The 27,680-nt window shown below is 41.0% G+C and overlaps 1 protein-coding gene and 1 long non-coding RNA gene across 11 annotated transcripts in view; both read left to right on the plus strand.

The window, feature by feature from the left end:
- UBE3A (ubiquitin protein ligase E3A) overlaps window positions 1-15,415 on the plus strand; it is a 55,048-nt gene extending 39,633 nt beyond the window's left edge. For 9 of the 10 annotated variants that reach the window (XM_052773912.1, XM_052773914.1, XM_052773917.1 and 6 more), the window contains 7 exons: window positions 6,743-6,887; window positions 8,771-8,976; window positions 11,929-12,093; window positions 12,483-12,638; window positions 12,731-12,804; window positions 13,720-13,863; window positions 14,100-15,415. In XM_052773912.1, the coding sequence (XP_052629872.1) occupies window positions 6,743-6,887; window positions 8,771-8,976; window positions 11,929-12,093; window positions 12,483-12,638; window positions 12,731-12,804; window positions 13,720-13,863; window positions 14,100-14,220 (1,011 nt within the window). In that variant the 3' untranslated portion in view covers window positions 14,221-15,415. Of the gene's footprint in view, window positions 1-6,742; window positions 6,888-8,770; window positions 8,977-11,928; window positions 12,094-12,482; window positions 12,639-12,730; window positions 12,809-13,719; window positions 13,864-14,099 lie in introns of those variants that run through there. The other variant, XM_052773918.1, reaches the window with a different exon arrangement.
- Window positions 15,416-17,771: 2,356 nt separating this feature from the next.
- On the plus strand, window positions 17,772-24,142 carry LOC128135203 (uncharacterized). The gene is made up of 2 exons (XR_008232993.1): window positions 17,772-17,946; window positions 23,079-24,142. It is a non-coding gene; the product is annotated as an uncharacterized LOC128135203 (long non-coding RNA).
- Window positions 24,143-27,680: the final 3,538 nt, after the last annotated feature.

The following is a 27,680-nucleotide window of genomic DNA, read 5'->3' on the forward strand; positions in this document are numbered from 1 at the left end:
ACTCTGTCAAAGGCCCAAGGAGAGTAAGAATTTTAAACTGTTTATTCTGGGACAGAATATAAAGGGAAAAGATAAAATTGTTCTAAATTCAAGTAGTCTGAGCTGAACTGTAGTGTTAGTCAACAAGACCAAGTGCAGTCCAGGCATTTCTCGAAAGTGGAAAATAGATTATATTCAGAAAAATGGAGATGAGTGAAGACTCACCATCCTAGCTGGAGGAAGGGAGTATGTGCCATTTCAAACAGATGCAACAATGTAGCTGTTGAGAACATGTGGACTTAGAGAAAATTGTGTTGATATATGTAATGGATACAGAAGTCACCTTTTAACTATTGGTATGTTTTGACTGATAATATGAAGTATCAGTGCTCAAGGAAGAGATATTAAATATTCCTGAGGAAGTGTTAGGAGGTCAGAAAGGAGCAAATGGAATACAATGTCTCTGTTTACTATGGTGTGCCTATGTTTCATTTGTTTCTTCTCATTTTAGTATCAAAAAGGATGCAATAGAAATACATTCAGAGTTCAGAGTCTCTTCAGAGAGATTGTAAAGCCCTCTTAATGGTAAAAAAGGTGATGGAGAGGACATAAAAGATGGCATGGAGAAGTTGAATGGGAAATACTGGTTTTTCAATTGGTAGCACCCAGTCATATTATCAGGAAGCAGGCTTAACATAAGCAAAATGACATATTTTTTCCTCATTTTTAAGGTACACTGTGTACCTTAAAATTATGGATGTCTTTGCCCAGAACTTGTAGCTCTTCATAAAAGAAAGATCCATCAAAAGGTAATAGGCGTTACAGGCATTTTGATGTGACCCACACACAAACCTCAGAAAGTCTGTAAGCTGCAAGTCTACTGGTAGCTGGAAAAGCATTGCAGGGAAAATACTGTTCCACACTGTCGTCTTGCAGTTTCTTCAGCGAGTGCCTGATGTGTTTAAGAATTGTATGCTGTTGTTACAGGTACTTCTGTAACAGGTTGAGAAGTGATTTTAGTAATTTTCACAATTGGTTTCCACTTCCTAATTGGTGTAAAATAGGTCTGGAGAATCTTCAGTCTTATGTCCTAATCCTTAAAGTAACTTGCTCTATCTTTGATTATAGTCAAAGATGGGGTACTCTGTGCTTCTGTAGCAGCACTGACAGCATCAAACCTAAGTGAAAGCTGCATTGTATGAGTTTACGTCAGCGATGGTTGCAGTTTTGGGTGCAGTATTGAACTTTGGAAAGGTCTCACTGAAAACTATCAGAAAGATCTTGCCAAGATAGTCTTCACTAGTAAAAGCGTATTCTTAGATCTGTTCAGTGGCAAAACGTTTCCAAACATGCTTAAATGACAGGTAAGTAATTATAATTACCGTTATTTTTACCCTTGAATTGCATTTTTTACTTCTGGAGTTTGAATACTTACAGGCTTGTTTGAGTTGTAAGTAATTACATACTTGTGTCACTAGACCTGTGTCTTTACAGAATAATCAGTGCAGACTTTTTTGACTACATATGGAATAACTCTAACTTCCTGATAAAAGCATTTTCAGAAATATTGATTAAAATGAGGTTGAGATGATCTTATTCATATTTTCCTTATTGATGTTGGATATTTTTCAAGCAAATATATTGATCAGCCTTCATAACTTCTTGCAAATGGACTAAGTACCGCTCTTTCTTTGCTAATTAGTCGAGCTAATGAAGTTATCACCAAGCTGTTTTTTCTCTTACCAATACTTAATATTTAAACTTTTAGAATTCAGTATGTACATCTTCTCACTTTTTGGACTTCATTAAAACAAATATGAGCACTGGTAAGTGATTTTTATTATTATTATTATTATTACTGTAGGGTTTTTTCTTTTATTGAGAATTTGAAGCAATACCTTTTAAATACCTTTGAAGCAATAATTTGTTTAAAGTTGTTTGAACACATACATCTAAGCAAAAATTTTATTTACGGATTCATTGTTCAATTTCTTCACATGTATGAAACTTGAATCAAAGCTATTTTTCTTTTTTTTTTTTTTAATTGAAATGGATTTTAATGAAACATGCTTTCTTTGTATTATATACTTATTGTATGCTTATTTGTATGTATGTTAGTCTGAAAAGTCACCGGGGGGGGAATACTGGAATTAGTAAAGTGCTAGTCCCCACTTTTATTAAGGAACCCTTCCATCTGGGAGTTGGTATTTCAGTCTGCAGTTCTTGAAAGTGGTTAACATGCTTTTTTGGGTCTAACAAGTTTAAGAGGTTAGCTGTACTCCTGCTGACTCATGTTATGTGGATGTGATAGTAATGAAAAGAAGTTTATCCTTAAATCCCCTCTTCTGCCTTTTCATCCCCCCAACAGTTATTTTTCATCCCCTTCCAAGTTTATTCTGCTCCCCCGCCCCGATTTTAGGTGGATTTATTCTCAGGTAACAGTAATTTAAAAGGTGTGAGTTATGACACATAAGTTCTGCAAGTGAAAATGTGGTGGGTTCCTTCAGCAGAGTCTGGCTGGTACTTGCTCGCAAATTAGAAACTCACTTTGACAAATTTCACATTGAATGTAGATGGCTTGTAGGCAGCAAGCCTCGCTTGTAAATGACTGCTGAATATATTGATGAGCAAAAACTCTTATGTGACAACTGAAGCCAGTAGGCAGATTCCCTCATAGTATATTAGCAACAAAGTACTTCAGGAGCTTTGAGGTTCTTTTAGACTAAATCAATGTTTATGTGTGTTCAGTGGAAAATCTTGGCAATAGTATGCCTTGGTTGCATGCAGAATACGTGTGACTGTTCATGTATGCAAGCTCCACTGGCAAGTGTATGCATGAACCATAAGTACAGCTTGAGAGGATGCTTCTTAGTCACTTTAAGTATTACTTCACATGCCACTTTGCAGAAAAACGTAGTGACCGACATGTTATGACCTGTCACTGGTACTTTCAAACTTGAATTAGTTGTGTTCATGTCATTTTTGCCTTCTAGTGTGGAAAGTATTCCTGCCACTGCCTGAAAGAGAACTTCTATGTTACATTGCTAGAACTTGAGGGGGGTTTTGATCATTTTTAAATTAATAGAGATTAGTTCAGTTCCTATCAATTTTAAGAAGTTAGCCAAACTCTGGTGTTATGTTAAGCTTTTAAATGTTGTCATATTTCTGTCATCCAATGGAAGATTCCTGTCTTTCAGGAAAGCACAATGTTGTTCTGTAAGCAAAGTAAATCATACAGTCTCTTACGCTGTGCCACAATATCGTGTTTCAGCCAACAAAATGCAGGTATTCTTTATAACGTCATGTCTCAGCTTTCAGCTTCTCAATTCATACTTTGTTTTTGATGATGCTGCTTCAGACATGCTACACACATTCTATTTGGGAAGTCCGTGAAAAATGTAATGATGACTTCATCTGCTTGGCCAGTCAAAGCATTGTGACAGAAAACATGTTAGCTTCTAAAACTTTGGGAATTCACACACACATAGATTGGGTTTATCCAGCAGCATCTGTGTTCACATGGCAGGTCTGATTATTTATAAAAACAAACAACTTTAAACTGAAGTTCATACTTCCTTGCTATAGAAACACTGCTGCAGTTCTGCTAAAATTCAGTGCCTCTACCATCATGACTAATGCTGTGTTTTCCACTGAGTTCCAGTTTTCTTGTGAAGCATCAGTGTTGAGACATGGATGTTCAAAGGAGCAGCTAAATCCGCAACCTTCAGTTGAGCCGCTTAGCAACATTGTCCTGGTTACAGAATCTACTTCAAGGAACATTAGGCTTTGACTCAAAATGCTGGCTTTTTGGTAATCCTTTGTATGATTGCCTCGCAGACATGCAGCATACCTGTCCTGGTTTCAGCTGCGATAGAGTTTAATTTTCTTCCTAGTAGCTGGTACAGTGCTGTGGTTTGGATTTAGTGTGAGAATAACATTGATAACACACTGATGTTTTAGTTGTTGCTAAGTAATGCTTATCATAAACTAAGGATATTTCAGTTTCCCGTGCTCTGCCAGCAAGCAGGTGCACAAGAGGCTGGGAGGGAGCATGGCCAGGACAGCTGACCTGAAGTAGCCAAAGGGATATTCCATACCATACCACATCATGCTCAGTAGATAAACTTGGGGGGAGTTGGCCGGAGGGGCAAATTGCTGCTCAGGCATCGGTCAGTAAGTGGTGAGCAATTGCATTATGCATGGCTTATCTTTTTCTTGGGGTTTATTTCTGTTTTTGTTATATTCCTTTTCATCATTATTAATATTATTATTGTTAGTAGTAGTAGTAGTATATTTTATTATTGTTGTTGTTATATTTTAATTTAGTTCTTAAAGTATTCTTATCACAACCCAATTTTTTCTGATTCTCTTCCCCATCCCACTAGAAGTGGGGAGGAGTGAGCGAGCAGCTGCATGGTGCTTAGTTGCTGGCTGGGGTTAAACTACAATAGCACTGTTCCAGTCTGCCCAGACAGCATTGCTCAACTAAGAGTGTTTCCTTCCCCTTTTTTAATACTGCTTTTTGTTTACATCACTCATTGCAGCATAGTTCTCAGCCAAAAAAATAATTTTGAAATAATTTTTTAAATTGCTTTATATGTATAAATATGAGCACTCTCCTTAGTGTATTTCTGTGACACGAGAGCCTTTACACAATGACAAAGGGTTGCAGTCCCAAAAGAAATGCAGAGGCAATACTTGCTTTCTTAGAACTCATCAAAATTCATAAAACTTGCAAAATAGTAAATTGCTGGTAGTAAATACTACAAAGCCAACAAAGTCATGACTGGAGAGAAAAAAACAAAGCATTGTTACTGCCAGTTGCAAGTGGAAGGGATTCAAATAGGAGAACTTCTGTCTGTCTAGCTGGAATGTATAACCTGTATTTACGGTCTTAAAATAAATGCTACTTCTCTGTTTTTAAAAAGTCTCAGTGGTATTTGGAACATGGCTTAGGTGCCATTGTCCTCCTATTCAGGAACAAAAATTTTTTACACGTCTGTAAGATGCATAATTTTAAGATATACATGAAAAGCAAGATGCAAAACTACACTATTATGGAAAGCATGTGATGAGAATACCAATGGGGGGGAACTGCAACATGTTTTTTGCTGCAGAAGTATTGTTGATAAAATAGAGTGAATTTCAAAGAATAAATGTTATTTGGTCTCCTTGGGGCAAAAATAGTTCATTGCAAATGATATGCAATAGAATACCAAATGCTTTAGGTAGTACATAACTAAGTTTTCTGGATAATCTTGTAATTTAATATGTACCTCAATCAGCTAATCTGACTCGCTCTCATTATTGGGGTCTACGTGGCTTGCCTCCATTTTTTTAACTGAGCTTTATAAGCTATGGAGTTACACTCTCTCTATTCCCGATACTGTTTTTCAATACCAGTTAGTGCAAGTCTTCACATGCTGGTTTCGCATGAGGAGCTTCAAAGTCTTCAAACCTGTTACGCTAACCACCTTAGCTCTCTCACCCAACTAGCCCCGCTGTGCTGCTTGAAACGTGGCTGGCTGGCTAACTCAGCAGTTACCGGGAGAAAATGTATCTTACTGGTGGTGTCACTTTATGGGTTGATGGTGTCATTATTGCTGCCTTTATCCTCTTTGTTCTGTTCTGTTTTCCTTTGCACTTGTGTAGTAAAATTCTGGGATGTAAAGAATGTGTTGGCGTTTGGGGGGGTAAGGTAGGGTAGTGAAATAAAAAGGTTCGGCACGTTAAGGACACCTGCTGGTAAGTACAGTGTGCGCTAGCCTGGATTAGAGGCAAATCTCACCAGTAATATGGTTTGGTAGAGGAATGTACAGGTCCATCTGTGCCTTACTTTACTGCTGTTGAGTTTTCTTTGCCATGTAGGTATGTTTAATGTAATCATGCTGCACAGGTTTAACCAATATGTTTACGCTTTTAAGCAGTATGTTTCTTATCAGCTGCAAAATATTCCTGCATAACTTATGATTTACTGAAAGGATACATTTTTGTTGGAAGAAAGTGAAAGACCTGTAATGGCCTTTATATAGACATGCAACCCTTTCCTATGAAATGTTACAACTTCTGTTTGACCTTAACTGAATTTTCACTTTCATGGAAGCAATGCAGTAAATCTGTTTAAAGGCACTGAAGAAATAAGAGCAAGAGATTTCTGAGACTTCTTCATTAGGGTCAGGAGGAAAGGGGATTGATTTGACTGTAATATTAGTGTCTTTTTATTTCTGTGGTTTTTTTCCCCCAGCTCTTTGTTTGCGAGATGCAGCTACTAGTCAAAGGCTTGTCTTCTGTCTTCCACTGTAAATTATCACATGAAAGTTCTGAAAACATATCTGTGTAATCTGTTCACAAAACCATTCATTGTCAAACATGTAGATCAGATTGCAGTCTCTTTTCATTGTCAGATGAATTTAATTATCCCAGTAATACATCTTGTTTTCATACTGTTTTCTGTGAATTTTGTGCAACACAATGCTAACTTATTTGAAGTAAGTGCTTAAAAGAATAGAAATGGAGAACGCTAACAGACTTAGTTGGCTAACAGAGCAGATCTGTGGTAAGTTTCTTGCTGTGCTAATCCCCAAATTCTAATACGTGCTTAGAGTGATTTAGCACTGCTATTGGTTTCTGATATTTTACTGTTGTGATTTATACTTGATCTCTTAGGTTTGGAGGGTAGTTTTGATTTCATTATTTGATACTCAATTGACTCTTCTAGTAAACGGATTTACTAATGAAATACTTCTATCTATTCACTCAATAGCTAGAGATGATTGCCATGGAAAATCCTGCAGACTTGAAGAAGCAATTGTATGTTGAATTTGAAGGAGAGCAAGGGGTAGATGAAGGAGGTGTTTCCAAAGAATTTTTTCAACTGGTTGTGGAAGAAATCTTCAATCCAGATATTGGTATGTGTTCTAATAATTTACTAATTTATCAGATTTTTCCCACGAAAGGTTGGATCAAATGATTTTTGAAGGTCCCTTCCAACCTGGGCTGTTCTATGTTTATGCAGTGCCTTTCTATATCTTCTGCTGCTGCTTCTCTCTGAAGCTCTCCAGATTTCTTGGTGATTATGAGAGTACTTGACCCATTGAGGCTCACTATGTCATCATCAGTCGTCCTCCTAAGGAGGAGTGATGAAAAGGAATAACTGTGTGTAGTTAGTGAAAGCTACCATTATGTGTTTAGATATAAATCAGTAGTGTAGGGTTGCAGGGTTCCTTTGTTTGTTCTCTCACCTTTCTCCTCGCTTTGCTTTGTGATTAGCTTCTAGAATTAGTAAACAAACCAAAGAGGAAGAGCTTCTGCAAAAAAAACAGTGTAGGACTATGGTGAGGTTTTGAGTTATTTCCTCCCCTTCCTCCAGCTTAAAAAAATCTGATAGTCTCAGTTCTTCTAATGATTTCATCTAGAAGGGGTACAGATCCAAAGTGTGGCAGTAATGTCAAATTTGATTGTAGTTAGCTAAGAACTTAGGAGTAATTTGATATATTGAAGCCAGAGTTCTGTATTTGTGTTTTAACAGTCACATTTCCGTCTTACTCTCTTCCCTTGCTCCCTGCACCAGTCTTTGATGCTTCTGTCTTTATACCTGCAAGGACATGCTGCTTTTAATATGCAGCTTATCTACTGCTCTGAAAAGATTAAAATGTTTTAAAATGTTGTTTCCATGCCTGGAAATCATGACACTTAGCTGTACAAGCAACAGGTCACTGGGACTATACTTATCCAGGGTGGTCTCTCCCTCCCCTTAAGTCTATGGGGTTTGCATTTATCTTGCTTCAGTATCTAGTCAGGCAAGCAATGGATTTTAACTGTGGGACTTACTTAAATAGTTTATAACCTGTACACAAACTCTGGTTTCATAAACAAAAGCTAATCTAGTGGCTTGCTACAGCCAAAAGGGTAAGGGACTCTTTGCCCTTCTCTTGTCTGTACAGTCCTATCTGCTCTCTCCAGCTTCTGGCATGTGCCAGTTCAGCTGTTTGTTGAAACCTTCTCTGAAGGTACTCAGCTTGTGAACTTGGCAGGAAATTGGTCACCTGAAATAGTGAGCTGAATCAGACGAAGGCATAGGGGAACAAAGCAAAACCTGTCCCTTTCAACAGTGACAAGCTGTTAAAATTGCAACCCCTCCTGTGAAGCAACAGTCCCATGTTACATTTTCCCCTCAAGTTAGAATGTATGTGATAGGTGCAGCAACAGTGGACCTTATCGAGTACCTTTAAAAGGAAAAAAAAAAAAATGTTGAGCATCTAAGATCATATGTGATAGTTAATCCCAGTTCCATCGTCATAGCTTCCAATTTAATAATAGGGCTGCATCTAGTCCTGTTCCTTTGCTGGAACTGGCCCAGAAAAGCCTTCGAGGAAAGGCTATCACTTTATAGTAATTGGAGTTCTTCAGGATTATTTCACCACATGTTTTTTGATGGTGTCCTTTTCTTGCACTGTTGTATTTATCAAAGATACAATCTATGTTGACAATGTGCTGCTGCTTCCTCAGTAACGGAAGGGGATGAAAGGTTGTGTACGTACAGCTTCAGTGGCATTGCAGGATGTTGTATCACAGGTCTCCTGCATACTTTTAGTGGTAATGTGGGTAACAGTATTTTGAGCAGCTCCAGTTACCCTAAGGTAAGTAGCTTCTCTTTGCCATTAAATTCAGTGTAATGTTAAGTTAAACACTCTTTAGAGGCATTATAATGCAAATGGATTTATAATGGTATGTTTTACATGTCATTTTTATTGAAATGTAACCATAATTGTTCAACATCATTTTTTTACAGGGATGTTCACATATGATGAATCTACAAAACTGTTTTGGTTTAATCCATCCTCTTTTGAAACTGAGGGTCAGTTTACACTGATTGGCATAGTACTGGGTCTGGCTATTTACAATAACTGTATACTGGATGTACATTTTCCCATGGTTGTCTACAGGAAGCTAATGGGCAAAAAAGGAACTTTCCGTGATCTGGCAGACTCTCATCCTGTAAGTTCATTATGTTCTTTGAGTTTATTAATGCATTTTCCATGCAATAACTTAATCTAGATTTAAAGTAAACACAAGACCGCTGTCAGAAGTAGAGGTGACATAACCAGAGACTTGTGTGAAGAGTCTGTATTTGTTAAAATCATAAGCAATAAAACCTCTTAGTACATCTGGTTTGGAGGAGGCAGAATTGTCAAGCCAACAAATAGAGTTGGGTACCAATAAAGCTTTGTTCTATTTTTTTTTACATACTGCCTAAATTGCTTAATACCATTAAGCATAAACTATTATTAATAGTATCTTACCAAAGAGACTTCTAAAATTAGGCTGTTTATATCTATTTGTAGAAGTAGATTTCTACAAAAAATGTGAAAGTAACAGTAGGCATGCAAAGGTGTAATACTCATGTTGGTTTTTGTCTAAAGCAAAAGATAGATGAGGCAGTTCATGAAGATCCCTACAGTTTGGGAGCAGTGATTAGTGTTCATCTTCCCCCACCTCTCCCCAGTTCATGGCTATACAAAAACACTAAGCTGTGCTCATGCTTTAGTAGATAGAGCATAGAAGTATGTATGCAGGATGTGTTGGCCATGCTCCATCTTCAAAGATCATCAGTAGCCTTCCATCATGCTAGCTAGTATGAGTTATTAGTATGCTTCATTTCCAGTTCAACAAGGCCAAGCGCAAGGTCCTGTCCATGGGTCAGGGCAATTCCAAGCACAAATACAGGCTGGGGAATGTGTGGTTTGAGAGCATCCCTGAGGAGAAGGACTTGGGGGTGTTGGTTGACGAGGAAGCTCGATGTGACCCGGCAATGTGCACTCACAGCCCAGAAAGCCAACCATATCCTGAGCTGCATCAAAAGAAGCGTGACTGGGAGGTGATTCTCCCCCTCTGCTCTGCTCTGGTGAGACCCCACCTGCAGTACTGCGTCTGGCATGTTGGGGACCCCCAACATAAGAAGTTCACAGACCTGTTGGAGTGAGTCCGGAGGAGGGCCACGAATATGATCAGAGGGCTGGAACACCTTTCCTATGAAGACATGCTGAGAGAGTTGGGGTCGTTCAGGCTGGAGAAGGGAAGGTTCCAGGGAGACCTTACAGTGGCCTTCCAGTACCTAAAGGGTACTACAAGGAAGCCAGAGAGGGACTTTTTACAAGGGCATGTAGTGACAGGACAAGGGGTAATGGCTTTAAACTCAAAGTGGGTAGATTTATATTAGATGTAAGGAAGAAATTCTTCATTGTGAGGGTGGTGAGGCACTGGAGCAAGTTGCCCAGGGAAGTTGTGGATGCCCCATCCCTGGAAGTGTTCAAGGCCAGGTTGGACGGGGCTTTGGGCAACCTGGTTTAGTAGAAGGTGTCCCTGCCCATGGCAGAGGGGTTGGAACTTGGCAATCTTTAAAGGTCCCTTCCAACCCAAACCATTCTATGATTCCATGGTTTCAAATGGTGGGACATTTCCCTTTTCATAAGCAGTTATGCAAAATCTTCAGCTATTCAAAAAAGATGAGTAAAATGATACTGTTTAAAAAGAACTTGCCTTTTATTTTTGTTTAATCAGAAAATGAGGCATGTGTAATAAAAAAATAGGTTATCCAGTCTGCTTTGGATGGTTACATATAACAGCATGCCAGCTTTGATCAGTTTCTCTGTAAAGTGATGTTGAGAAATACACAGTGCTCCCAGTTTCCTGTAATTTTTTATTACATACTCAAAACTTTATGACAGAAAAAGTGAATTTATTTCTGTGGAACAAGGCAGTCAGGGCATTTCTTATTTTTTCTCCTACTCTTATGTTTCTCCTCTGACACCTACACAGACTTCTTTTAAAGTAATCCTTTTAAAACTCTTTGTACTCTAATATCACTTAAACACTTACTTCAGAGCTTCTCAAACCAAAAATGAAATCCGCAGTAGTCAAGCCTCCCAATGCTTTTTCTAATGCTATGGAGCATGGAGGATAGGGTATTCACCGGCCCTCGCCACCAACAGTTCCAAATCCAGTCATTTTCAATGCAAGATACTTATAAAGGTGCTTTGGAAGAATCAAAAGGATACAGATAGTAAGAGGGTGAGGCTTATATGTGAACTTTTCAGTAATTAAAACACTGAGGAGAAATTTATTACTTCTACTTCACTATAAAAATATAGTTGCACTCAGTTGCTGCTTTTACCTTCACTTCGCATTCTTGAGTCCTACACCTCAGTCTCAGCCAAATAATTGTTCCTTTTCTGCATAGCCTTTGGTTTCCAAGAGAGTCTTGGACTTTTCTTAAGGCATAGCAGGGAGGAAGGCTGGTTGCCTCTTTGAATAGAGCAAACTCTTACAGGTAATTTCAGATTCCACTTGGCAAATGCCGACCTAACGTGTGATTTTTTTTTTTTTTTTTTGTGTGTGTGTTTGTATGTGCATAAATGTTTCCTTACTTTAATGACTGCCCCATCTGTGTTGCTTTGAGATTACTTCCTGGTTTGCTTGGGTTTTAAATCAAGTTGTAGGAGATAAAAGCCTGCCTCCTGAATTTTATCTGATATGAAATACAGCATTTTCTTTGATTTTAACACATATGTGTTCAACTAAATAGTGTAACATGTTCTGGATGCCAAAAGTAAATACAGTTTCAAAAGAGTTAAGAGAGGAAGATGTAATCAGTGGCTCTTAAGCTACAGGTCTGACCATTGCATTTAGGAAGATTCCTGGGCACTGATAGGCCCTTCTAAGGGAGTTATCACTCATTGCCATGTTTCTTTTTTATCTTTCCTTAATATCTGCTATTGGTTGTTTTTTACAAACACTGAGCTCAATATACCTTTGTTTGGAGTGTTATGGGAGATCTTAGGTGACTTGTGTCATAGAATATAACAACCTTTTTTGAGGCAGATGATTTCATGACTCAGTGAAATCTATTGAAACTTATTTATGACAGACATGTATTTCTTATTCTGTTAGGTTCTTTACCAGAGTTTGAGAGACTTACTAGAGTATGAAGGAAGTGTGGAAGATGATATGATGATAACGTTTCAAATATCTCATACGGATCTCTTTGGCAATCCAATGATGCATGATTTAAAGGAGAACGGTGATAAAATTCCTATTACAAATGAAAATAGAAAGGTACGCTCAAGTAATTTTTTTTGACGTAATTGTAATTTTTAGATACTCTATGCAGAATTACGTATCACTCTATAAAGGTTTGGTCTCACTTAAAATTTAAGTTTAAAAGCCTTTTAAAATTGCCATAGCACAGTGTAGTTGTAAGCAGAAAAGGTTTCGCTCTTAACAAAAGCATCGATACATGCATACGTAGCTTCTGTGTGTGGTGTTTGACCTGCTTGAGAAATATTTGAGACTTACTCTTCATTATTGCTGAGTAGAAGCTGAGCCCAGATAATCTACGTAGAATTATAGAATTAAATATATTTCAGGGTCTTGTATTTTTGGGACATACTTCAAGTGGCATGTGTTGAAGTACTAAGGGTTTTTTTGGGATTGTTTCCTTACAGGAATTTGTCAATCTGTATGCTGACTATATACTCAATAAATCAGTAGAAAAGCAGTTCAAGGCCTTTCGGAGAGGATTCCACATGGTGACCAATGAATCTCCTTTGAAATATTTATTTAGACCAGAGGAAATTGAATTACTTATTTGTGGAAGTAGGGTAAGAGCCCTGAATGTACACCAGAAAGTGGAGCTTTTTGATCCTAAGTATATAATTAGTGGTCACTTTTAAAAATGTCGTCTTCTTTACAGAATTTAGATTTTCAAGCGCTAGAAGAAACTACAGAATATGATGGTGGCTATACAAGAGACTCTCTTATTATTAGGTAATTTTTTTCTAATTTCTGAAAGATTAAAAACACTTTACATGCCTCTTCCTTCATAATGAATTTAATATTGTAAGATTTAGTATTATTTTAGTGCTTGGAGATGCAAGTGTCTTACGTATAATTTCAGTTTACTCAAGTACTGTCATTAGAAAAGAGCAGATAGTATAAGCATTGTCTTTAGCTTCCAGTGAACTTTGGTAAAGCTTAAAAGGGATTTTTTCCCTACGTTTTTTGTCCTTCTCTTATACCATATAGGTAAATAATCCCCAGCATAAACAGGGCTGTTTCAATAAATCATGACTGCTCTGCTGTTGTTTAAAAAAAAAAAAAATCACAAACACTGAATTTTTTGAATAGGTTGCATGTGTAGAACTTTCTTCTCCAATTAGAAATCAAGTAAATTCAATGTTTTTAATGTTTTTACCTTCTTGTCCCCTTTTGACTAGAGAACTCTGAAGGCAAGGGTCAGAGAAGTGTGCATCTTTGGTCATCTAAACTTTGCTAACTACTTAACTAGTTCCTGCTAGGGTAGAAAACCTTTGACAGCAGCTGCATTTGTTTACTGTGGTGTGTTAAGAAGGTGGTAGAAATGGACAGTGTAGCGGAACCAGTATAATTCCTTAGGAAATAGGAATAATAAAATAAAGGAAGAATATTTGCAGATCACTTGTTAGCCAAATTTAACATTTAAAAACAGTTAAACTGCAGTGTTTTGGTAACATTTCTGATTTCTACTTTTGAATCTCATCGATTGGTAAATACATTACTGTTAGTTTTGGTTTATGAATGCAACTTGTAAACTTGACATTGAGATTGATTAGATTACTAAACCTTCAGAGTTCAGTTACTTTTGAAAGTCTCACTTATACCAAAGTTTTCAGTTTACTTACTTTTTGATTTCGTCCTTGATAGGGAATTCTGGGAAATAGTCCATTCATTTACAGATGAACAGAAAAGACTATTCTTACAGTTTACAACAGGCACAGACAGAGCCCCTGTGGGAGGACTTGGAAAGTTAAAGATGATCATAGCCAAAAATGGCCCAGATACAGAGAGGTAAATAAAAAAATAAATTAAAAAAAAAAAATCTACATTTTGCTTGTTTGTTTATAAATGGAAGCAAATTCTGTGCTTTTAATTTGTTAGCTTAGTTAAATCTGCAAGTTGAATCTTTAAGCAAAGTAGATTCTCTTTAAATTCATTATTTTGGATTTGTGAAGTAGCGACTTATTTCTTTGTGTGTACTGCACGTTCCCAGATCTGAATTCTTTTTCTTTTTTCCCACCCCACAGGTTACCTACATCTCACACATGCTTTAATGTACTTTTGCTTCCGGAGTACTCAAGCAAAGAAAAGCTTAAAGAAAGATTATTGAAGGCCATCACATATGCCAAAGGATTTGGCATGCTGTAATAAATATAACAAAAGGGATTAAAAAAATGATGGTGATGATGTCCCTGTCCAAAAAGGCCATAAGATAGTGAGCTACAGTAGTCACCTGTGTTTGTGCCTCCCTTCTTTACTGGGGACATTGGGCTGGAACAGCAGATTTCAGCTGCTTATATGAACAAAATCTTTATTTTTTTCTTTTAGCGTGAAAGTGTTACATATTCTTTCACTTGTATGTACAGAGAGGTTTTCCTGAATATTTATTTTAAGGGTTAAATCACTTTTGCTTGTGTTTATTACTGCTTGAAGTTGAGCCTTTTTGAGTATTTACAAGAAAACAAACTGTACTCTCCCAAGGAAAATATTGCCATCATTTGTAGACCATGTAACCTTCAAGTATGTGCTATATTTTTGTCCCTGTATCTAATCAAATCAAGAACTGTACTTTTTGAAGAGTTTGCTTTTGAAACTTGAAGTCTTGGAAACCAGTGTGATGCAATTACTGCTGTTCTAGCCCCCAAAGAGTTTCTGTGCAAAACCTTAAGAATCAATAAAGATGGAAGGGAGAACTTGGAATGTTAAATTGCAGCCTTGAGAACTTTACTTTAGTCACAGCACAACAATTAAAATTCATTTCACTATATGTTGTCTTCACATGTCTTGTAATAAACTGTGTTTTTAATTAGGAAACATTTCTTAGCATATGAAAGGGTAGAAATTTTAGTTACTTTTTTTAAAAAAAGTTTACTTGGGAAAGTGCATTTTCAACTCAACAGCTTTAGAGTAGGGAGTGAAGTGTTTGGAAAAAAGATAGGAAGTTTTTGCTATATTATAAACAAAGCATGTGGAAGTGCACTTAAAATGAAGTTTTATTCTTAATTGCCTATTATGTTGACATTTTAAATAGACAATCCAAAGTCTTCCCTACATGTTATGTCATCACTGTTTATTTAATGAATCATTGTTCCTACTTATCAGGGCACATGATCAGTGTTGCAACATAATCTAAAGGGATGGCTACTGTATTTTAATCTCATCTAACAATAAGCAAAATTGAACAATATTAAACGTAAGGCCTACTTCATGTTGTACACTTCCAACCATTAAATAAACTGTTAGAAAGTAAGTACTAAGGTTATGTTCATCTACTACATAAAGTATTCAGTAGGTTTTTAATTTAACTCTACAAATCATATCAGAAATAAATCCTTTACCTTTCGTAGTCTGTGTTTAACGTTAATTTCTCCTGTTGCAATATATGATAAAGGCATTATGCGTTTTTAAGTGAAGACGTAACTGGCGTATCTCTTTTATAATACAAGCTGCAGCGGATGTGCAGAGCTGAGCTTGTGCCTTGACAATTGCTACAACTGACTACTACCAATCAAACCCATGACTGTGGAATTGGCATTAAAAGGCATAGTTTTGAAATCATTGGAGAAAGAAAAGGTGTCTTTCAGGACTATTTTAATAAATTCTTTCTAGTAATAGCAACAGACAACTGTTATGTAACTATGATGCTGAATAAAACAGTAACCTTTTTTTACCATGGTTCAGTGAAAAAGAAAACAAATTACTTCCTTACTTTGATAAATTGGGTATTAAATTATTTGATTAGAAAACATTGTAGTACAGCATAATTTGAGGGTTACAGGTATGTAAAACTCTCCAGACGTGAACTGTAGTGATGTGGGGTCCAGCGATGTTCCCCTCTCAAATCCAAGCCAATGCAAGACTGCCTGGACACAGGGACTGAAACTTGCTGGGGAGGGAGAGGTGCTGGCTGTCTTCTGGTCTTTGATCTCAAGGTGGCACTCAGGGCGTGCCTTATTGAATGTTCACCTCATTGCATGTCCTTGAAGAGGAAGACACAAGAAACCCTACCTCTCAGCAGGGCGGTTGACAACACTGCTTGCCGATTCCTTCAGATTTGGAGCATCTTTTACTGTAGGTGGTGAGAAGAAGATACGCTGAGTGCCTTGAGGTGTTTTGTTACAAGTGTGAACCACATCATGGTACTGCTGTGTGGTATGTACTACGTTGATAGTCTTTTACTGTTAAGCTATATCCCTATAACTTGGTTTATTCTGATGTAGCTATGGATGGTGGTTATGCCCACCTGACAAGTGTGTAACATTAATGTTGCGGTTTTTTATATAGGTCCAAAAGCTGGGCAGACAGCGTAATTGGATAGCAATACAGAGTTCTCTTAACTGCAGTGTTAACATTGTAAATATGCTTTTTTCTGTCTTCCTTTAGCATTAAGATTAAAATAATACATAATTGTATTGGCCTTTAAAAGCATAAGTTGTTTTTCAAGGAATCATTTTAGGTAAGATAAAAGTACTTCATGTTTGATGTATATTTCCCCCGTAAATATATACTGCCTCCCCCAAAATGCCACTGTATTGAAACCTTATCTCCTTAGCAGTGTTATAAATGTGCTAATTGTCCAGCAGCAGCAGTTGATAAGGTTTAAAACAAATAAATCTTGAAGTCTTGTAGCTGCAGGCTGCTCTCCAGCCCTACAGAAGTTCCAGACAGTCTTCTGTTGCTTGACAGGTTTGTCAAAGTGGGGAAAATGCCATTTTAAGTTCTTTTTTGGGGGTTGGGTTTTTTTTTTTTTTCCTTTCCTGGGCTCCAGGCACACCCAGAATGTCTTTTACCCTCACTTAGTCTTTCAGCAGCGTTCAGTGAATTTCAGGTCTGCAAAGCTGACCTTGCAAACTTAAGTGTACTTATGTGTCACTGAAATACCTCTTTCAAGTGAGATGGAAGACTTCTTTTCCAAGGTAGCAGTCTGATGCCAGTGCGCTGGTGTTCTCTCCTCAGGGTGTCCTTAATATGTTAACAAGAAAATATTTTGGGCATCTCAGCATTGTCTCATTTGAAAAGTGATAAATGCCTCTCTGAGCATTTCCTTCTGCACCCTAACAGTCTGCCAAGATGTTTCCAACCTTGGTGCAAAGGGGACATCAGGCTTTTATCTGTATTTGGTAGTGTTATATGCCTCAAAAATTACAGTAATGCAAGATACACTGAAAAGAATCATCTAAGTACTGAACAAATATGGCATTTTTTCAGATTTCATTAGGAGTGAAGGCATAGTTTTGTGTAGCTCTAAAGGCATGTTAGCACATGACTCCGCATGAAGAGAGCATCACCTTTTAAAAGATGAAAGCTTTTGTTTCTTTCTAAAAAGATTTCAGGAATAGCTGTCAGGAGCGAGCACAGTTCAGTTAACTAAGGAACAGTGTTTTGTGAACTTCTGACTGGGCTTATCTTCTGTTTGGCAGGCAGTTGCCTGAGACGGGACTGTGGCAGCCAAGGAGACCCTCTCCAGCCCTGTGCTTTGAGGAAAGCTGACGTTGGAATGGGCTGGCGATGAGCCTGGGGCTCCAAGCAGCTCTGTTACAGCAGTCAACCCATGCCTCTCGTCCAACAGTGGTCTTCACTGCTGAAAGCAGGAGCTTCATACTGCATGTCATACCACGCAGGTGTGATGTACCTGATGGGCTGAGCCTCCAGGCAGCCCGCAGTATGGGCTGAGCCTCCAGGCAGCCCGCAGTATGGGCTGAGCCTCCAGGCAGCCCACAGTGTGGGCTGCCCAGACACTTGCCCAGGTTTCTGCTCTGTGGAGCAGGGAGTGGGACACAGGTTTCCATGCTGCTGATGTTCAGCCAGAGGACAGCCCCCACAGCATCAGCTTTAAGGTTCTTCACTGGCACTGTTTTAGCCAATTACCTCCAGGTAAATTTTTAATCTCACTAGGGGTTTAAAACTTTCCTGGTTGTCTCAAGAATTTTTTTCAGGATGAAGATACTCCAGTCAGACTGAATGTTTGAGCTGTGCCTTATTTATTATGCAGAAAAACTCCAGCGTTTCAGCATGCAAGATGGAGCAGGAACTTCTTCCAAGTTTAGCTATGCAAGATCAAGCCTTTCTTGACAAGAGCTTACTTTATTCTGGTTAGTCTCAGAATCACAACTTGTGATAAGTTACCTACAGTTCCTGTTTGTACTTGCGCACAACTTTAATTAAACTTCCAGAATTAATGAAGTGATCGAAGTTGTTGTCACCAAATTCATAAGACCATCAGGGACTTGAAATGAATGTTATTAAGAAATTCAGTTTTATACCCTATCGTAGAAGGGACACTGCTTTGGAAATGGAGTTGATACTGGCATTTGCCTTTAGATAGGTCACTTCTTATCCAGTTGAATTCATTTGGAAAAACCATGAAATAATGGCATGTATTTTCTCCAGTGCTCCTTCTAAAGATGTCTTCAGCTGTTGATTTTTATTATTTTTCATTAACAAAATTGAAAAGAGTGTCTCGCTGCTGCATTTCTCTAAGCAGTAATTTTCAAAGTTACTTGCTAGGTGACTTCGGCTGTATGCTGCAGAGCTGGAAGGTTTCTGTCTTCATAGCTTTGCTGTCATTAAATCACCAAGTGAGGGGCTGGCCTGCAGTTGGAGGTGTTTCCTGCCACTGACATTGCGTCCTGATGTACCACCTTGTCACTGACCGTGAGAATCTCCCTCCTCCCATTTTCCTAGAAGTTTCCAGAGCATCTTTGGTTGAGTTTCTGGTAAGGGGCATCGTGGCCAAGCCTGAAACAGGGCAACTCTTTCACTGCAACTGCAGACCAGGACTGCCCAGCCTGTTGAAAGCCGCTGTGACAGAATCCATGGGGAGCAGAAAAAGCAACTTTTTCCTTGATGTGTCTGTGGATTGTGCCTCCTCTGAGCTTTGCTCTCTGAAGAGCTAACAGTGGGGTATGGTGGGTATTGGTTTGGGAGCCATGTTCTTGAACGGAAGGAAGGAATTTCGCAGGCATAAGATTGCAAGTAGAAAAGGCTTGTGATCTTTGAAAGCCACAATCGATCCCCTCCCCGCCCCTGCCAAATGTAGTATTTCTTTCACTTGGATGCAAATTCCTGTTTCTCTGAAACCTACTGTGTGAAACATCAGTCCTTCTTTTGCAATGGCTGGTTTACGGGCTGGGTCCTGGGCAGGAGCTGGGCTTGGCTGGAGAAGTCACTTGTGTTGGCTGGTGGGGGGGAGCAAGTGAAAGGCTGAGATGGGAGAGGAGGGGATGGGTTGGCAGAAAAAAGCAAGTAGGTTGGAAGAGAAGCAGTTGAAAAATGGATTTTGACTGAGAAAGAGACTAGGGAGGATGAAGGAAGTGGAGGTGTGTTTTGGTTTTATTTTTTTAACTGAAAGGAGGGTCGTAAAGGATCTTGAGAAGACAAGGGATGGTAGGAAGGTGGTTTTAATTGCAGATGTGCTGCTTTGCGATATGCAAATGTGGTTTTGTTCTGTTCTGCAGTATTTGTAGGCTGCATCCAGAGAGTGGTGCTGATAAATAATTGGTCTACCTAGTATGCTTGTGTTTATGGATGTCTGTTGCTCAATATATATCCTGCTTCAGGGTTTCTATGTGGGGAAATTTCTAAGAGACAAGGATGTCAGAGATGTGAGTAGAGAGTGGGGATTGTTATTCTATTTTAGGATAATAAAATGGCACTAGGAACTGCTATGGTACCTTCCTGGGTAGGTTCATGCATAGTTGAGACTTAAAACTAGAGCTGACTCTGAAAGTCAGCCAGTGATCACTGGAGTCGGATTTCTGCCTTTGGATGGACAATGCAGCACAGCTAAACTATAAACAGCTACATGTGCAGGGATGCTGCTGCTCATACAGGCTTGGTTGACAACTGGTACTGAGCAATGTCAAGTGAAGATAAAACTGCAGCAGCTTGAAGATTTGTGGTGGAACTGTTGTCACGTGCAAAGCTGACGTGAAGCCTTTCTTCTTAACATTGCCAAAAGCTCTGGTATAGGTTTCTGCTGTGCCAGTGGGTTCACATACAGAAAGCCTACTGCATCCTTTTGCTTCCAGATCTGTATAGCACAGCTGTGCAAGCAACAATGCTCACAAGTAACTGTAAAATGCCAACTAGTTGAACGTTTCTGTTCTAAGTTTTCAGCTGCCATACATTATGTGCTGCTACATTTGATTTAGTTATTTTCTATTGCAAGCGCTCAATGTTTGAGCAGCGAGGGGTAAAGATCAAGTGAGCTAATATGATACAACTAAAGGTTTTTATTATTTCCTAATATAATTGATGTTAATAAAAATGGGGAACAGCAGTAGAATGTTTCCTAGATGAAAGCATGTTTTCATCTCCCTTGCGCTATGTACACTGATTTTTTTAAATTAACTTTTTTAATTATCATTTGCGCATGAAGAATCCTATGAACTTCGTAGCAAGTCACCTAAAATAAAGCAGGTGACGTTTTGTCCTCACCAACATGGATACTTTCTTTTCAGAAGACAACACGGACTCCTTTATGAGCATCTGATAAGGGTTGTTCTTGGGCCAGGTTTTTTTCACCTTGAATCTCTCTGGGAAGGATCTTGTATTCCCAAACTAAAATCCCCAAGTGGATATCCTTTCTAGCAAAATTCCTGTCTGGCTGCTTTGGAGTAGGGCTGCAGCCATTGGGCTCTGTCCTTGCTGGGCTCTGCTTTCCTCCCTAGCTGTAATGGCCAGCAGCCAGCCCAGGTGAGAGCATCGCTCCTGCACCAGGAGTTGTTCTGGACAGCAGACCTCAGGCCTTTCAGAGGCAACCCTGCTCCAGACCTGTGGCTTTTTGGATAAGCAGTTTGACTTTATCATCCAGTCCAGTTTCCATGCTGGCTTTGCTTTTGGGAAAGAGAGCCTTCCTGGTGTCTCAGCCCTAGGAAAGGTTTACTGGATCTGGGACTCTGCTGCTGTTGCCACCTTCAGAGGATGGTTTTAGCCCCTTTTCTCTCTTTGGCTTTTGTGCTCTTGGCTTCTCCCAAAGGGACAGTGGGTGGCCTCGAGCCAGTGCTCTCAGCTGCCCTGTCCCGCTCCAGACCAGCGGTTGCAATGGGGGAAGCTGGAGGTGCAGAAGCAATGGTGGTCTGCCTGCTACCTTTAAGCCTCACTGCTGCAGGGCTGTGGGTGGTAAAAATGGGCTAGTTTGGCAGTTTCTTCCCAGCATCTGCAAGGCGGGAGCTTCCAGCAGCCATATTCTGCTGTTTTTCACCTTTCCTCTGGGAATCTCCCATCCCAAGGCTGATTGCAGCCTCTGGAGTCTCCCAGTGGCTGATGGCAGCATCAGTTGGTCTCATTGCCTTCTGAGTTTCCTCTGCAGTTTTTTTTTTTTTTCCCCCTTACACAAGTGAGAGTGAAGCCCTGTAGGACTGAAACCCGTACAGAGTAGGTGGCTCTGCTGTGCTACACATCGCTTATCCTGCCCTTGGTACCGGTGATGGCTGGGGAGGGGGAACGTGCTCTGCTGGAGACATCCCATCAGTCTCTCGTGAGCCTCTTCTGGCCACCAAAGTTTCAGTGTAAATCAGTTGTAGAAAACTGCCTGGTCGATAGAAAGGGGCTTCCCTGTCTGCTTTCTCCAGGGCTCCAGGTCACTGTGTCTCTTCTCTAACAGCGTCTCTTCCCCAGCGGCAGCAAGCTGAGCTGCTTCTCCCTCGCCCAGGACAGGTCTTTCACCCCTGCTCTTGGCTGCATTTTGAACTGCCACTGGGTGTCCTGAGGTGCTGCGTGGCTCTTTCCTTGCTCCTCTCCTTCCTCATAGCAGTCATCCTCCTTTGGCCGCCAGTGCTTGTGGCATTTAGGTTATGGCAGGTGAAACCTTTTTAAAGCAGTCGGCCTTGAAACCCTGAACTGAAAGTGTTTTGCTTGGGGCAGGTCCTCTGTCAATCTACCTGGTAGCTGGGAGTCTCATCCTTTCTGTCAGCGCTCTGGTCTGAACCATGCACAGCCTGGCCATGGCTGAGAGGGTAAATGAGCTGTGGTGGCAACTGATGTGTTTGGAAAGGCACAAGGCGCTTTCCTAGAAAAGCTCTGCAGCTTTTTGTTGCTAGACAAGCGTTTTTCTAACCTTCACGCAAGCATAGTTGCAGGCAGCTGTGTTATTGAAAGGAGATGAGGCATTGGGTTTTCAGTAGTCAGAATCCATTAAAAAACCCACCTCTGGATAATTTCTTTCACCATAAAGTGCCCAAAGTCACTGCTGTAAGAGGGGCTTCCTTATGCCAAGCTTTGGATGAGTACCTGTGAACAAGCAGCCCCAAGGACTTGCTTTAAAGAGCCTAAATCTGCAAATAATTTGAAAATAGCAGGAATCCCACTGAAACTTGTTGGATGAATTATCTGCACCATTCAGTGGGGAACTGGCAATCGGTTCTCCTAAAAAGAGTAGATCTTTGCAGCACGGTCTGTTTGATTCATCAGCCCTGGAGGCAAGCTGTGCCAAAAAAAACCCAAAATCCTTTTGTGCTTCTCTATCTCCTTGTCTAGAAAGGCAGGTAGTGCCCATGGGTTCTTACTGTGCCACCTACCTGGAGGGGCTACTCAGGTGTAGGGACTGCTGTGGGGTGGCTCCCCTTCCAGGGCAATGGGGGGGAAATAACTGTTTTGTTATTGTTGAACAATGTTTTGGTTTTTTTATTTTGTCAGGAAACTAAAGAAATGACGTGTCAAAGCAGACAAAAAGCTGAGAAATTAAAAGCTATTCATCAAGCTGTCCATCGGTCCAGAATACAGTTGTGCTTTCCCAATTTTCCATGTTACTGTTCTTCAGTTGCCCTGTTACAGAAAGGTTGATAGCAGCCACTACAAACCTTAAGGAAATTAAAATGGAATAGCAACCATTAGTAAATTCCTTTCCTGTTTCTGCACTTCTGGTTTTAATAATCTACTGGTGACTATCCAAATAAGACAGGTCTCTGTTAGAGCTGAACAGTGTCCTCCTCGGCCTTTTGGGAGGACGGCCTTTGGCATGGGAACTGCAGCCATTGGCACTGCAACCTGTGCTCTCCTTGCAGCAGCCAAGCAGAAATGGTAGAGCTGATGAAGAAAATCTCTTTGTGAGAACTGCTGCTGCTTCTGGAGTAAAGCTAACGTTTTTGTTCATCCTTGAAGCTGAGGACACCCTGCTGTCCTGCTCTTGAGGTTGCAGAAATCAATTTTGCTTAAATAATGTGAGTCTTCCCTTCCCCCCTCACTCTGCTCTTAGGGTGCAGAGCAGGGAGGATTGCAAACACAGAATAGCAGAATTTTATTTTCCACAGTGAAGCTGCAAGGGTAGTTGGCAGCAGCAAGCCTCAGCCTTTGATTTGTGAGCTGGAAACAGTTGCAAAATCTGAATTTCAGAAATAAAAGGCTTGACCATTTTTAGCCCCAGAGTTTGTTCCTCAGGGCTTGCATGTGTTTCCCTCCCCATCCGCCCAAGACAGAGTGGAAGGGAGCAGGGCTTCCCCATCCCACCTGTAAAGAATCCCCAGGCAGCATCCTCCTCGGGCTCTGGACTGTGGATGGGGCTGGGGGGAGAGGGGGATTCCCAGATTGCTGGCTTCCCTCAGAAAAGCTGCCACAGCTGAGATCTTGTGCTTTAGCTGCCTGTACAGTTGCCAGATCCATTTAGTGCATAATTCATTTTGCTCTCAGGGATATGCAAAGTATTTCTATGAATGCCAGATTATGTAAACAAGGGTTTGATTCTTTCTGTCTGTTCCAGGATGGAAACGTTAATAGAAGAGCTGGGGGACTTTGAAGTCAAGTACAAATGCTGTCATCTCACAAATCTTCAGGATGAAGAGCAGCTCTACTTTAGTCAGCCTAACTGCATTATCTCGTTGGACAACCTGGACTAGGTTTGGCCTGTGAAACCCTCTTTCATCCTTGCCATCAGCAGCAATACAGAAATGAATGTGTCTTCCAAACCAGCAACGTACGGACCAGCTCAGAGAAAGCACTAATGCTTTTGTGGGGAAAAGGAAAATGAACAGTTTATTTCTTAACGTAAAGCAGAGCCCTCTCTGGTTGTATGTTAACAAGTATTTGGCAGGAATAAAATTGTAAAGCAGATGCCTAAAAGAAAAGAATTAAATGCAGGGTTGTTCCTTTCCTGGGCTGTTTCTGCAGAAAGAGCTGCACAGTAAAGCTAACCCCAGCCCTTGGCTGTATCTGAGGGGGTCTTTACAGATACATGTGCTGTTTTGCCGTCACCACCATTTCTGTTGTCCAGTTTAGTTCATTGAATTTTCTGGAGCAGAGCTATCTACTGTAAAAACCGTTAAAGTAAAATAATCACAGGGGATGAAGGGAAAAGGATGGAGTGCTGCTATTGAGAGCACTTCGGAGAGCAGCAAGACAAATCATTTGCTGCTGGGGAGCAGGGCCTGTGACTTGAGACCCTTTCCCTGGAAAAGCTCACTCCAGGCAGCACGTGGAGCATGGTGGTGCTGCTCTACCAGCTTTGCCCTCCTTTTGCACCTGCAGCAGATGTTCAAACACCTTGGGCCTTGTCCATTGCATGTCTTGCCCAGCACAGGCACCTTGGAGCAACAGTACCTCCCCATGGCCACCCGCTTTGGCATGGGTTGGCTCCTGTACCTGTGTGAAGTGAGCGCTGTGGCCATTACAGCCCTGTTTGCAGCTTCAGGGCATATGTTCAAATGCTCTGTAAAAGCTGTCCTGTTCCTTGCTTTCTTTTGTGGTGGGGTTGAAGGACCAGGCCAGCCCATGCCAGGTACTGCCCAATGCTTTGGGGGGGGATTTTTTGGTAAGTGACATGTGTGTGCAAGTAGCAAAAAGCTGCAAACGCTTTTATTTCTGCTGGACAAGGCACCAGCCCCGCTGTGCTGCCCTGCATGCAGCTGGAGAAGGAAAGGACGGGAGATTGGTGGCAGCGGCATGAGGAGCCTGGCAAGCTCCGTGTTGCCGAGGCCTGGCACCGCTGGGGAAGCGGGGTGGTGGTCAGGCTCTCATGCCTGCGTGGTATCTGCAAACACAGCAACGGTGTCAAAACCAGGCACTGGACAAAAGCTGTGTGCCAGCTGCCCCACCATGAGGGGAGAACTCTGCCCATTCCCACCTGGTCTTCTGTCAATTCAGATCTCTTTTCTAGCTAATGATTTTCTGGGCCATGTGACATTGGCATGATCAAAGTCTGTCATGAAACATTAAAATTCAGAGGGATATGGATAAGAGAAAACACTGAGTTGCTTGAACATTACTCAAAATATTTTAATGTACATGCTGTTGCCACATTAAAGAAGGGGAAAAAACATCTGAGAGATGAAAGACATCAAAGGATGTGATTTCATCATGCCAAAAGCTGTATATTTCAAAGTGACTAAAGCCAATAGCATCAAAATAGCTTTTTCTGGCATGTGAAAACCAGACCAAGAGGCATGGAAAAGGGAAGAGCAAACATGTATTTAACTGATAGATTAAGCTGTTCTCATCCATCAGGTAAAGAAGTATTCTTGCGTTTGTGGGTTTTTTTGAACAGGTATAAATAATACTTTAAACACTTCTACTTGTATACACCTAGTAGGCTGGAACAGCTGTAGTATGTTGGGTAGATAGATAGTTACAGAGAATGACGACTGATGTAGAACATGACAATAAGTATGAAACCCCTACCACATACAGCATTTGAGTAACACAACAGTGATTGTCAGCCACAGGCGAGTGCGGTACCTGCCTCTGTTACAAGGCGAGAGTCGCAGGTTCGGCAGCCTGTGACCGCACCGTCGGTCCTTACAGTGGTACGCAGCAACCGGCCAACACCTGGCTCCACCGCAACCCTGCCTTCCTCAGGGTGGGAGCGAGGGCACAAGGCCCCTGCCAAAAGCAGCCTCTCTTACCTCCCCCATTTGTCTCAAGCCCTTGGAGAAAATAAGGACAAGGTTCAGCTGAAGGACCAAAACTCCCAAACTCCACTGGCTGTATATAGGTCTCAGCTACTTTCCAAAGCCCTTATCATAGTCAGTGGAAATCTTGATAATAGGGGTTAAGCCCAGCCTACAGTAGACATCCAAGTGTAGTTGGCTTCTAGGCTGATAACAGGAGTTTAGACATGGGCTGTGTGTGGAATTCTACTAACTGGTAGTCTCTTTTCCAGTGTTGCTGGTAAAGCCCCATTCCTAGTCACTGTCAGATTTGTCTCTCTCACTAGGCTCAAATGTGTCAAGAGGAGTGGGACAGCTGCTTGCCCAGACATGAGTGCTTAACCTGAGCAGTTGTACTCAGTTTAGCAAAGCAACTGCCTCTCTTCATTTCACTACCATCTAGTTAACCACCCTCTTCTCAGTGGGTTTCTCACCAGTTTTCCAGCAGGACATCTATTCCCACATGCTGTTAGGGCTCCTAAGTCAGGGCTGAGGACAACTAAAGGGCAGAGTGCTGCCCACAACAATACCAAATGCTGCTAGAGGATCCAGTCCCCATGCCACAGATGCTGAACAGCCCCTGCTACTCCATGCTCTTCTGAAGTCAGTGAGGTGCTGGAGAATACAAGTAACACAGGGAAAGCTACATGACAGAAAAATACTGTACAGCAAAAAAGGAAAGTGAGTATCTTCCCAGAGGGAGAACATTAGAGAAATCCCCTCAGTGGGATGGAGAGAAGCCTGGAAAGAAACTGGAAGCAGCGGGGTGGAAGAGGCTAAGAGGGGTGTGTAAGAGGCAAATCCTGAGGTTGCAACATGACAGAGCAAGAAACCTTCGCAGTACCATTCTGCCCTGAGTGTCATGGCAGGCTGAGTGGACCTGACCTGTGTATTCACCTCAGAGCCTGACCGTTGGCAGAGACAACTACTCTGCAGCGAGTAGAAAAGCAACCAGCACAACTAGGCTCCTATCAGTAGGACCTGAGCGAACGTGGCCTTACTTCTCCCTAACTAATGGAAACACAGTAGTGCGACAACTACTTCAGAGAAAAGCTGACAGTAAATAGCACAGGGAGGAGGAGCAGGCATCCTTAAATGAAATAAAGAGGAAGAAAACATAGGCCTAGTGGCAGGAACGCCTTGGCAACACAGGGCTTGTTCTCCCTGCCTCGCAGAAACCCTGCCGCAGGAGAAAGCTGGCTGGCAGGCAAGAACAGTCTGTGCAGTTTCTCTGTTGCCTCCCTCCGGGACTGCTACTTGCTGAGAGGGAATTCTCTCAAGACCCTATGTATGGGAGCTGCACGCACCAGGGCCCTCTTTTCTCATCCCAGGTTTAGCGAAGCCATATTGCCACAGATACCTTCCATCAGTGAGCTTTTGGGGACTCCCTTCCAAGTGAGGGTTTTACCAGTGGGGATCAGGCTGAGCTAAAAAAAAAAAAGGGGGGGGGATCTCCCACTCTCTCCCCAAGCAAAGCAGTTGCAGAGCAGCAAAGGCTGTTGCAGAGCAGCAAAGGCTGTCACAGACCATGCCAGAAAGGACGTGAATGAGCACTGCTACTCTGTCAGCATGGTCTTTTGTGCAGAGCCCAACTCATTAGAAAGAATCAGACTAAAGCATCCAGATGCACAGCTATTTCATACACATGCAGGGCTACACCGCACAGGCCAGGTCCGTGCTGCTGCTTAGCTGTAGTCCAGCTGTTTGTGCAGATGCTTCACTGTGAAAGAACAAAGATTTTTGAGAAGC

Source organism: Harpia harpyja, chromosome 22, assembly GCF_026419915.1.
Source record: "Harpia harpyja isolate bHarHar1 chromosome 22, bHarHar1 primary haplotype, whole genome shotgun sequence".
NCBI lineage: Eukaryota > Metazoa > Chordata > Aves > Accipitriformes > Accipitridae > Harpia > Harpia harpyja.